General features: G+C 47.1%; 2 protein-coding genes across 2 annotated transcripts in view; one reads left to right on the top strand and one right to left on the bottom strand.

Annotated features, from left to right (window-relative positions):
- The window catches only part of Trs31 (trafficking protein particle complex subunit 31), a 587,499-nt gene that overhangs the window by 65,946 nt on the left and 508,556 nt on the right, over positions 1-12,997 (top strand). The gene's annotated exons all lie outside the window — the stretch shown is intronic.
- LOC119181246 (tyrosine-protein kinase transmembrane receptor Ror-like) overlaps positions 1-12,997 on the bottom strand; it is a 349,304-nt gene that overhangs the window by 33,984 nt on the left and 302,323 nt on the right. Inside the window, exon 5 of the mRNA XM_075875786.1 lies at positions 6,448-6,523. Coding sequence (XP_075731901.1) covers positions 6,448-6,523 — 76 coding nt within the window. The remainder of the gene's footprint in view (positions 1-6,447; positions 6,524-12,997) is intronic.

Here is a 12,997-nt window from a genome sequence, read left to right as displayed (position 1 = left end):
ATTAGTATGCTGTTTTGCTGATTTCAATTACACCGAAAATTCGAGTCGTAATTGGCGTTAATTGCGGAGTCGTGGCGGAGCCACGCGTATATAATGAAGGTCCTAGTAGAGTGCATATAGGTGTCCCATGTTATGCCTGCGAGTCCACAGCGAACAGCCGTGCCTCTGAAAAAGGCAATCTGTGTCAAGGCCAGTCCGCCTGACGCGATCAACAACTCAACGGCGCCTCTCTTGCGTGCACGTGCAGTGAGTCAGCCTCGGCAAGCGACCCGTCGAGTAAACAACTGGCGTCTTCATGTCTGGGGGTCTGACGCATTGCGCGGCGACCCCATTGGAGGAGTCTGCCCTGACGACCAGCGGCGCTTCTGATTGGACATTTTGGTTGGACCCGGTGCAAATAAAAGAAGCCCTGCGGCGCGTCGCGATCGGCGGTCCTAGGTAAAAGCTGACATGTGTGTCAGAGCGGACCCGTTTGAGAGCAGACCTATGTGTTAAAGAGGAGAGCTCGGCTCTTCGAGTCTGTGGGCCCCAGTGCCGAATTTGTAACGCCTCTGTATATATGCTGTACATAAATCTTGTTTAACTCACCGTCGTCTCGTCCGCTCGTCTATCAGCTCTGCGCAGAAGCAGTCGGGAGCTGAGAAACCTACGCTACCAAACGGCTGGTGACCTTCCCTGCGAAGTTCGAAGCAGCGGCGCCTTCGGGACCGTGTTGGCGTCGCCGTCTTTCGCAACACCCAGCAAAGGCTACCTCGTATTCTGTAGCCTTACAGCAAGACCTTCACCTATCACATTCTAGCAATATTTCCAATGTTAGCAAGCTTATATTTCTACCCTGCTCGTTCGATACACTTATAAGCAGTAAAGATGTAACATTAAAGGCAGCGAATAAACTATAAACTCACGTGCTCCGGAGTGCGAGCGGGAATGGTAGTGGTCAGGATGGCAGTGTTTGATTCAGTTGGTTTGAGTTCGCATACCACACCATACCATACCATACCATACCATACCATACCACACCATACCATACGTTTTCAAAAAGATTACACGTTGTTGCCACATGACTCAGAGGAATACACTGTTGCCTGACTGCATTAAGCTCCCTTTTAATTAAATCCTGTTCACGCAGCATTGGAGCATGCGTCCCATTGAACTATTCAGAAGAAGAATGTGTTGCATTGTTTCGCAACACTGTAAAAACATACACTCATAAATGAATGGCTTCAGAATAACTTATGAATATTTAGAATAGCTCGGAGTTCAGAATTACCGAAATAAAAAAGGTTAGTAATTGCTCACATAATCCACCTCAAAAACAGACACACTGAAGTAACAAAAGTAGCCGCAGTCACATTTAGTATACTACTACTATTACTTCTACAAGTAATTATACTACTAGTATTACTACTACTTGTACTACTAGATCTATTACTACTTCCTACTTGTACAACAACTACTACGACTACTGGTAGTAGTAGTAGTAGTAGTAGTAGTAGTAGTAGTAGTAGTAGTAGTAACGGAAAAACAAGACATGAAAACGCGCACAGGCATTTGCGTATTCCGCCAACGATTTTCAACAAAAATATTGAACGATGTAGTTCGCTCTATTACATCAGGCCTATCCGCATGGACTTTAGGATTTCGGGTGTGGCAGTATGTTGCTTCAATATTACTTCAATCTTCAAGATCGCACTTTATGACACAGAATTGGCAATGCGACATAGGCTGAAGAACGGTTGACACTCGCAACTTATAGAGAGTCGTATAGGAACTTTCTGATGCGTCATTTTTTATGAGTGCGTGTTAATGTTTTTGTCGGAAAAGTATTCGCATACCTTGAAGCACAGGCGTTACTGGTATAGGGGAGGGGGCGGACTTCGAGCCCTTTCCACCCCGAAAGTTTCTTTTTTTTTTTACTTTTGCACACACGCGCGCAAGTCCTCATCTGTCTCCTTCTGTGTGTCGTGTTTTGTTGTGCTCTCGCGATGGTTTGCATGTCAAACTACACATAAATTACTATTGACCCTTCCCCCTCCCGGATTGAAAGAGGTTTCTGGCTACGCCCATCCCTTTACGGTGATAGCTCTGACACGTCCACTCCGTGACGGTGAACACTCCTCACATTTTTTTCTCTCGCAAAGAGAGAGATGGCGTTACTGAGACTGAGAGAGAAGTAACTCCCTCCCACTTGGAACTCCTGTCGCCATCTGTGGAACGCGTCGCCAACCGTGTTTTTCATTTCTCTCTCTCCTTCTCTTTCTCACACACACAGCTGGTTTTTCCGCAGCGCGCGGCGCGAAGTACGAATCGAAAAAGAAAATAAAAAAAGAAACATCGTTCAAAAATTGTTGCTCCAACCGGAGCGTTGCTAGATTGCTCTCCATTTCGAAGACGCATTGCGCCGCTAGTTGCTCTCGGAGTGTTTTTCGACGGCAGTGGAACTCCATTCGGGCTGAGTGGCGAGCAGGGCGGCGATCGCTCTACAGCGTAGAGGGCAGTGGAGAGGGAGGAAATTGAGACGCCGCCGACGAAGCACGGCTGGCAGAGGGCGCGGTGTTGTGATGTGCGCGCGTTATGACAAATGGAGGCCAACGCGGTGTGGAGGGGGAGAAAGAGGGAGTAGAAGCGGAGTGGGAAGACTGTTTACATTCGTACATAGACTGAGGAGAACGCGAGCGTTCTCGACAGATAGTGGGGTGGGGGCCTCTCTCGCCGAGCGCGATGCAACGACCCCTGCCCTGCATGCTCGCCATCTGCTGCACTGCCGAAAGACGAAAAGACGTTTCAAAACTGTTGCGTATCGGAAGCGCAATTTTAAACCGAATCTTAGCTTTAGATGGTGTAGATATAATAAGACAACTATGTGAGTGAGAATCAAGACGAAGTGAGGAAGTTAAAAAAATATGTGTGTTTTGTGGTGTGTTGAGGTGTTACGTCCTGCCGTTCAGGCACCGGAGACTCGGAAAAACGATGTCGAGGCAGCTTGAAGATACCGAAGGAAACTTTAGGTTTATTTACAATATTTACAGAGCAAGCAATTTGCTACGTGACGAACATCTAGCGAGGACAGGCGAAGATTTCGTGCCCACTCAGCCCACAGGGGCTGACTTTAAAAACGAGTCCCTTTACCCCTCTTTCTTATATGGGGGAAAGACTTCATACCATTGTCCTACCATCACAGACACATCACTTCCGACGGCGGCGCCCCCACCGGCCCTGGGCAGCGTCTTTGACCGGGCCGTAGCTACCACACTTTCCCTCTGGCGCCAGGTTGTCTCTTCCTTGGGGTGAGAATGCCGCTGGGTGCTGGGCCACACGCTCGCACTGCCGGGAGCATGAAAAGGGAACCACCACTCGCACCGCGCAATTAGCAGGCCCGGTGGTCATCTGCAGTGATGCCTCTCTCGTCAAGGACGGTAAAGGGGCTGGGACGTATTGCAGTAGTTTTTGTCGAACCCCTTTCCCCGTCGCACTGCAGGGCACTTCATCTTGGCAGGGTCGAGAAGACAATAGCCATATTTGGATGGTCATCCGCAGGCCCGCGCTCTTCGACGTACTTTTCGCAAAAAAAAAAAAAAAGGACACCGTCTCTTTCTTCACTTGGGCACCGATCGCTACAGGTGCTGGTGAAGACGCGAAGATCTCTAGGTACTTCGTATGTGTATTGCAGTACATCTATCAATGCACATTTTTATTACCTGTATTTTTGGTAAAACGAATGTACCAAGTGCCTGCAGATAAGCGATATCCCATTGCCAAAATGCTTGATTTCTCGCAAAGGCATACAATTTTTGTGTTTATTTATTTCGTTTTGAGAAACTTCCACGCCTGTATATTGCCCTATTTTCTTGTGGTGCCATCCGTGAACACTTTCCCTGTTTCTGTTGTACAAGATGATAACGTTTTGTCGTTGAAAGGATGGAACGAAAATTGGTACGACGCTTGAACCACAGTTGGGAAGAGCCTCGACTATCGTTGGTCCTCTAGGCGACAAAACTACGTATGTAGGTGAAATTTCACTCTGAGTAGCAGCAGTGTACCCACTTATGTACGCGACTTGCCTTTGACACTTGCGTCCAAATGGTCACAAAAAAGTACCACGAAAATCAGACAGTTGGTTAATCGAAGATTCTGCTAAAAATTACGCTTCAGCCTACATTTTTTTTTGGCTCGGAAGCTTGCCCTCAGGCATATTAATACCAGGTGTCAAAGATTCGTCATTTCTCGACGACAGTCCTTGCCGCGGTTAGTATGCGCGAGCGCCTTTTAAAAATTAAAACCTTTCTTTTATTTTCTGCGACTTATATTATCCACATTCACGTTTCACGTGAAAAGATTCCAGTACACTGGCATCGTCGGGAGCTTTTCACAGAGTGGCGAAACGGCATGTTCAAATCGATCGCTTCTTCCGCGCGGTAACCGTGCCTGAGCGCTTGCCTTCTGCAGTTGCCGGCAGGCGGCGACACAGAACCCTGCGAGAAGACATATCGGACCAAATACGAAGGGGTAGACACGGTATGCAGTGCGTGTGGAGAGGAAGAAGAAACTGCTGTACACTTGATAATGTTTTGTAAAGGGCTTCACCCTATAGTTCAGGATGATGGCGCAGAGTTTTTCAAAGCATTGGGGTTTAGGGTTGGCAGGGCAAAATAGACTTTAAGCGGGTAGAATTAACTAGAAGGAGGTTATCTGATTGGTGGCTAAAGTCAAGGCACGACTGAAAATTAAACCCTTCACTGCAAAGTACGAATCCTCAACCTCACCATTTAAAGAAAAAAAATAAATCTAGTTTTTGGTTCATTAAGTATTACGGCTTGGTGGCGCTAGCCACCGCCCGATCTAAAGGGTACAGCCATATTCATCCATCCATCCAGAACTGCTCTTGCTGCAGGTGATTTTTTCCCCCACACGAATGTAAGCTCAGTTTAGCATCAAAACTGAATGATTTGCCTAGTACTTACGAAGCTCGGTCTTTATATACTGTACAAATAACTGTGCAACTTGGAAAATTAATAAAGAAGGAAAAAAATCGGCAGATCTCACGTATCTGGAAACCGATGCTATGCGAAGCATGCGGAGGGAAGGTTACCGTGTTGCAATTTTTTTTATTGAGCCACACGTCATGAAATATGACGCTAAATACACGCACAGGCATAAGTTGAAGAGTTGCAAATGTTTATATGGCCAGTTGTTTCCATTTGCGCAACGATGCCAACTGGAACATGCGTATTAGCAACACCAGAAGCTGATGTGAAGCGCTGATGCCCACGAGGATGCTGGCCTTGCACACTGCTACATAAATCAACTTTAGCGCATGGCAACTTAACTCGACGTCACGGCTGTATCAAAAGAGTAGATATGTTATGTTTATGAAATTGGGTAGGCAGCACTGTAACCACTATTGACGTTTCACGAACATTAGAGTCTATTTGAAAAGTAGTTCCGAGACCTGGAGTAGCTCTGTGGTAAAATCCTTCATTGCCACGCAGAATGTTTGGGTTCGATTCGAGCTGGGATCCTGACATTTATTCTTTGCATTCGTCAGGTCGACGCTACCAATATCGGGTATTTCTTAACGCTCGCGCGTCAAAATTGCCCATGCGTGTTCTCGTCGTTCCTAGGTAGATGCCAAGTGTCAATCACCTGTGGCACACACCCGCATACCAGCGGCACATACCCGCACGTGCGTATGTGCCACTGTCTGGCGGGAAGTATTTGACGACGTACGAGACGGATGTCTTGACAAGCGCGTCATAGTCGTCAAACCATCTTGCCCTCCCATGCTAATTTTGGTTCACGCCAAGTTAATGGGGTGACTACGAGATCACCCTAACGTAAGCGGCTGGATAGATAGATAGATAGATAGATAGATACGCTCAAGGCCGCCGAAGGTCGCTAAGAAATGGCTCGCATTTAAAAAAAGACAGGACGCTAGAATGCTGACCAATAACGGGCCCTTCTGCGACATTTGAGTAAGGTGTACCATGAACCCTGTGTATTTATCGACAGAGAGAGAGGGGGGAAAGCAAAGGAAAGACAGGCAGGTTAACCAGGTTGCACCCGGTTTGCTACCCCACACAGGGAAAGGAGAGAGGGGAGGAAAATATCAGAGAAGGAAAGAAGGAAACGGAGGTAAGGTAATGCGCTGGCACGCACGCCGCGTGTACCGCGCAAGCCAAGAGGGTCGTAAAACTGCGGACTGTCACAGAGTACAGATCGATTTCGACTGTACAGTGGATGAAGTGCACTGCAATCCACGATGTTAACGAAGGCTTGCAAGGACTGGCTCCGAGGTATCCGGAACTTGCAGTGCGTTTCGAGCTGACGGAGTTCGTCAGTCCAGTAAGGAGTCTAAGATTTTGAGCAATTATTCACGTGGTCACGAACGTGTCCAGTAGCACAAAACAGTAAAAAAAAAACAAGAAAACTCGCCGTGATTCTGCTCACCTTCCTCCCAATCCCGGGAAGTGGGGAAACACGGGCGGAAACTGCGGTATCTGCGCCGGTGCGTGGTGGATGGGTCCTGCAAAAAGAGCGGGGTGATTACGGTGCGGAGTTTAAAAAATGAAACTCCAACCTTAATTATTTCCGCCAATAATGAACTTATGAGAGCAAAACTTACGACATTAGAGTTATCAGAGTGCAGGTTATCGATCTAAAACTACTCATTGTTTCTGTTTCGTGCCCGTTCAACAAGTAAATCACCAAGTGTTTCACCTCACGCATATGAGAGAGAACACAGGCTTTAATAAAAAGCTGGAGATGTTTGCCTGACTATTTGGCTGGCATGGTACTCGAGGTGCTCCTGGATGATTATGATATAGACACTAATTATCACATAACAAGGTTGACTATTGGGCTGGTTGGTAAGTTTCCGTTGTAGTTGAAGCAGGACAACAACAACAAAAAAAAAAAAACACGGACGAAGAAGTACATACAGCGATTTGTCTGCAGCTGTTGCCGATAGTTCCATCAAACTATGGCAAACAGCCGGCGCTTTTTTCTGGTATTTACCTTTGGCACTTACTATGTAAGTTCATTAAAATCTGCCACAATATAACACCATTTAGAGTTCAATTAAATAAATATCTATTTCAACATCTTTCCTAACAATTCATGTATCCACCTTCACATTAGTTTTCATAGTGGAGACAACGCGACGTCGAAAGTGGTCACAGATGATATCGTAATAATGCAAAGAGGAGAGAAGTTTAGGCCGAGACGAAGGCTTGCATTAAAGAACAGTCGTTGAACAGGAATTGTCAGTGAAGCCGCCGTTTTATTGAAAAGACTTTCTCTTTGGCAGCACATATCTTTCCTATATAACAAGCATTTGTGTGCACACGCTTTGAGCGCTCTCCGTCAAGCTCGTCACAGAAGGCGGCCAGGGCTAAGCTTGTGAGCCTCTTCACCGCGCAAAAGCTTGCTCTTTGCCCCCTCTACACTCGAAATTCATGGAAAGTGCGTCGAAGAAATACGCTGCTAAGAAAGGCCGTTCCTGCTTGATGCAGACATTTATTTTTCCTGGTAATGACGTCATTGCGTGGGGATTTGCACATATACCAAGCTGATGAAACGAACATGATAACACTAATATGAGATCAAAGGGTTGTTACTTGCACAATGGTTTTGATTCTTAAGGAAATGCGCGTTTAAATGTCGGGATAGTTGACGGAACAGCACTACACGGATGATTTCGCTCTTGCTAATAGGAGAGCGAAATGCGCCTAGAAAAATGGTTTAACAATTAACAGTTTGTCGCACCCTACTATGGAGAAACATTAGGCCGTACCTAACTATAATTTACAACAGGTCACGCCCCGACTGCTGTTTCCACAAAAAAAATGGTTAACGATTGTGAGTGCTAGGTACTCTACTATGGGAGAGCACAGAGCCGTCCCATGGGAAGCATTAGGCCGTTCCTAACAAAAATTTCGAACAGGTCACGCCTAGACTGCTGTTTAGACAGCAATGGTTAACGAATGTGAGCACTAGGTACTCTACCAAGGGAGAGCATGCAGCCGTCCCCTGGGCCTCCCACTTGATGGGGCCGCACGCACCGCACTTGCCACTGATTGAGCCCACATGGACTAGCAGCGTACATCAATGCCACGGTAATAAGCGACCACCTCAAACGCTCTGGTGCCATCTGAAGCTATCGTCGATTTTTAGCGAAGCTTTATAGCTGCTGAGACTCGCGAGTAGTCAAAATAAAGAAAAAATGATAAAACGCAGGAATCTTTTAACCGCAGATGTTTTATACAGCCGGAATGTCATATTGGTTGTAATATTTTTGCCACCAACTCAACATCTCGAGTTCCCAACGTAAATAAATAAAAAAAAACACCCACATCTTCCCATGGGAGACTCGGGTAAATTCGTCGCAGAGTGGTGGGGGTATCGCGTGAATACTGCAGAATTGGGTATGATTTGGGAATGTATAATTGTTATTTCGTCTTTATTATTCTCATTTATCGAATGAAAGAGAAGCGTTACCTGCAACAAGTGGTGGGGCGCTGATGTTGCGTTGTTCCCACTACTGGTTTAAAGTGCTGTTGCTTCCATCGCATCTACTCCAGTCAGGCAAAGCGTCAAGTCAAGCTAAAGCCAAGTAACGGCAACCTTGACTGAATTCAGAACGCGCGATCTAGTGCCTAAATATACGGGGTGCCTAGTGAACGGTTGTGCAGCGCGAGCAGTCGGTTTTTACTAGCAGAGGCTGCCTGCGTCGGCCTTGTTAGGCGAAAAGAGGCGGAGGGGGGGGGGGGGGTAGAGCGACAGGTAGCACGAGACGCGAGCATGCACAGTGGGGGTGTCAACGGCCCCGCCGACGCCAGATTTGCGACTATGTGCGACTATAAAATGCTCTCTTTGACTCACGTGTTTAACGCCGTATGGAGGTTTGTACTAACGTGTCGCAACGCGTTCCCCTCGCCAGAGGTGCTAGAGCGGTGCCAAGTAGGTCAGTCGCAGCTGCATGTTGACGTGACGCTCCACTCGAACACTTCCCTCGCAGGTGCGCGCTGACATCACTCTCCATCACCAGCAGCACGCTTGGCGTAGCGCCCGCAGCTGCCAGCTGCTCCTCCCGCCCCCAAAACACTTCTCTCTCGCTTCACCCTCTCCACCACCCGCAACGCTCAACTGCACGTCGAGTGGAAACACACTTTCGGCTCGTCTATCTGCGATGAAAGTTACACAAAACCCAACCCACTTCCCATGTTTCTGCCTTTGAAACAAACATTTAATCGAGTAAACGCTACACTGAGATTCGGTTCAAATCATTCTTCCGACACCCACGTCGACGCCCGTTTCAACCGGGTCAACGCCGTGCGCACCACTGCTGCTTCGCATACCATCAAAGTTCCCTTCAGGGACATGGTCAATTTATAGGTTTTTTAAGGGGCGAAACTCCTTACGTCGTGGGTCGTATGTCATGTGTCATCGTAATCGTTGTAGTAGCCAGTTACATTGCATTGCATGTCAATGAAAACGGTGTCACAGCGTACCCACGGAGTGAATGATGATGAGTGGGGTGAAGCGTCTGTGCGTCCGTCCGCCCAGTGCTTGGCCTAGCTGTTGCGCATGCAGAGTAAGGATGGCCACGCACACCAGATTGAGCTCGACTCTAAGCTACTTTGCACCTAAAATTGTCAGCCGATCCACGAAGTCAATAGTGATGATAGAACGAAGATAGTTCTTAAGGTCTATGTTGTTTACATTGATGTCGCCGACTAGTATAAAGGACAAGCATATACACGGACGGACGGACGAACCGAGTGAGAGACATACAGATGAACGGACAGAGTATAGTATGTTTTAAACCACGCCTTGAGCGCCAAATGTAAAGGGGTTTCGAAGCCGCTCGGCCCAGAACCACGCAGGGAAAATGCGGAGCCAGACCAGGAACCTTCTCTTTTTTTTTTTCTCTAAGCCTCGTTTGCAACTTCCCGCTGCCAGCGGCTGCCTCGTGCCCCGAGCGTACCCGTGATCGTCATTGTCCTCTCTTTTCTGTGATCGGCCAGCTCACGGCTCCCATAACGTATATGTGCGCTATGAACGCTCTACGTATGTGACATCTGTGTTTCGGGTCCGACGGGAAGCGACGAACAGAAAGCCTCAACAAACATCGTGAGAAGCTAAGGCGCTTCGTTCCTAAGGGACGGAGGGCGTTAAGCATCCTGGCTCAGTTTGCCTTCACCGGGAAGCGAAGGCAAGCTAGCGACTGAGAAAGCAAAGTATGCGTGCGTGTGCGTGTGTTTGTGTGTAGATATTACCACAGTCCCTTAATACCGTTCTGGTCACGAAACTTCTCCGTCACTCTATGGGAGAGCTTGATATGGGGCCAAGAGCGGCCGCTACGCGGCGCAAGCCGTCCTAGGGGGGCCATCGCCCCGCTGCGCCCGGCGGAACGCACTGGCCGCGGCGGCATCCCGAAGGCGTGGTGTGGTGGCAGCTCGCGGTTTCTGCATCAGCGAAACGCGAACTTCATGTGCCAGTGCACCGTGCTCAAGGTGGACGGCATGGCGGACGGCACGCGAGGATTGTTGAGGGCATTTTGCTCGACAGCCGCACAGCGTCAGCAAGTGTAGGTTGTCTGTTGCACTTTTTAGGGACAACAGCTGAGGTTGTACACTTTTTTTTTGAGATGTAGATTACATTTCTTCACTCGAGAAAAAAAACAAAGCCTCGCGGGCAACTGTGCGCAGATCATGCCCTGCAAGTGGTGGGCGGAAGCCACAGTGTTAAGCATAATGGCTGTGTATGTGAGCACGCCTTCCCATTTGTATATAGTGTTGTATATCTTGTATACATTACACTGTAATATTTTCGTACTATTCATATTTATCTGCATATAGTGTAAATAGTGTATATTCAAATACAGTTTATTTTAGGCAGTGAGCTAAGGCAGAGTGCAGCTGTTAATGAAACGAAATACACATTGTACAGTAGAGTCACAGATTGTGTAACATTGCTCAGAACAGCTGCAATAGTTTCTAGTGATTTTCTTCTCCAAAGTGTTGTTCTCAGTTTATTTTGTGTAAATAAATGCTTTCCAACTTTCTCCCCATTACATGCACCATATGTGATTCTCCCATTCATAAGTACACACCTGACTACTGGGCGGCGTATCATTAGCACCAAATTTAAGATTTATTGCTTGCCTTAAATCATAACCGCCCTCCCCCCCCCCCCTCCCACACAAAAAATAAAAACAAATGTGTGATGAGGTACCTCGGTAGTGGTTCCAGATTAGGCTGCTGTACTTCCGTTCCCGGAGAAATCATGGGTTGTCGGTCGGTAAATAATAATGCCCTAAACAGTAAACACAAGGAAACGTCAAGCGGCGGGTGTCCCGTGTAAACTGCGTGGAAAGAAGTGATCAATCAAATGCTGGGCACGTTTAGAGCGGTCGCGAAAGCCCTCGGCATCGAAAGTCCCCGCGTCAAAAAAGCGATCGGCGCTCACAAACGTGTGTCCAAAACAACTGCGCATTTGGGTATAAACCCAATTGAAAGGTCTGGAATAAAACTTCTGGCTCAACCATTCAGTTCATTTGAATACTTGGGTAGTAGCGCGCGAGAGGCGAGCCGGATATAAACCAATGTGATTGCTCCTGTACTACCCAGTCGTGTTTCATTTCGTTCACCTTCCTCCCCCTATTAGCGGCCCTACCAGAATATAAAGCTCACCTACCGCATAAACATAATCGCCCTTTGGCAGGGCGCAAATACAAACATGTTGTCGAGCAGATCAAGCAATAGCTGCTCGCATCAAGAGAATGGAGCATAAGCATCGTCTTTCAACACTTGCGAGCTATAGCTCGCAAGTACCGCTTCGAGGCATCGTAAGTATGCATATAATGTAGCTATGAAACAATTATTGACACAATGCGTTATCGCGCGGTGTGATAACACTTTTAATGCGCTGCTGTTTATAAGGTGGGCCCGCACTTCCAAGTAAACTACGCGTGCGTTCCAAAGTAAACAGCTCTCATTCGTCGTCGACACTGGATCCCGTTTCAACTTATTTATTTGTTGGCATTGATGCGTTCAGAGACGTTTAAAAAAAGGTAACAGGAAGAACAGCACGCACACAATCGCGTCGAAACGTCGGCCGCAGTGCGCATACAAGCCCAGCAGTGGCGGCGGCTTGTGGCCCCCATACGACGGGTGGCGCCTCTAGCGACAGATTTTGTCCCTATATCAACCTTCGGGCGGAGTTTCGTGACCAGAAAAGCATTGAAGGACTTTGATATTACTATCGCGTTCTACCATTAGGGGCAAAGCTAAATTGTTCATCAAATTTTTTTTCGGCGTCTCAGATGAAAGCGCAGAATCGGTGTCATCTCGTTTCTCGTCAGCATACACGTATTTGGCCGGTCGTGTAGTGCGAAGACACTCGCTTGTCCCCGTCATCAAGTCCTCTCTCCATCTTCATCATCTGTCCTTTCTCAATATCATCTAAGGCACAATCGACTTAGAACACTTATGTTTCAAAACCAATTATGATACTCAAACTCTTGCCTACTTAACGCCACATTTCCAAAATAACAACCGAGAAATTGCCAATATGATTCAGGCCAACTATTCAACATACCACCTCCAAAAAAAATAGTTAAAGATTATTTAACTTGATTAGCTCCTGATCCTTTCTTTATATTGCGTAATTGCCATTTGTTCTTTTTCTCCTCTTATTTCTTTTATACTGTTCTGTACCATTGGTCATCAGGGCTCGTAAAAACAATTTCATAGACGTGTTATATTGTTGTGTACTGAGTATAGATATTTTTCTCATTGCGTTTTGATTGACTACATGCTGTGTGCTGTATTTTGACCATGTATTGTTACCTGTGTTTGCCTATGCTCCGCAGTGTTCCACCCCTGACCAATGTATGGGTAGGGGGGCCTTCTTCAGGTAGTCGTATCTGCCTTTAGCTCCTTCATCCCAGACAATGACTGTATGAATAAAGTTTAAAATAAATTAAATTCAATCA

This window comes from Rhipicephalus microplus, chromosome 10 (genome assembly GCF_043290135.1).
Source record: "Rhipicephalus microplus isolate Deutch F79 chromosome 10, USDA_Rmic, whole genome shotgun sequence".
Taxonomy (NCBI): domain Eukaryota; kingdom Metazoa; phylum Arthropoda; class Arachnida; order Ixodida; family Ixodidae; genus Rhipicephalus; species Rhipicephalus microplus.
This window is presented reverse-complemented; position numbering and strand designations above follow the sequence as displayed.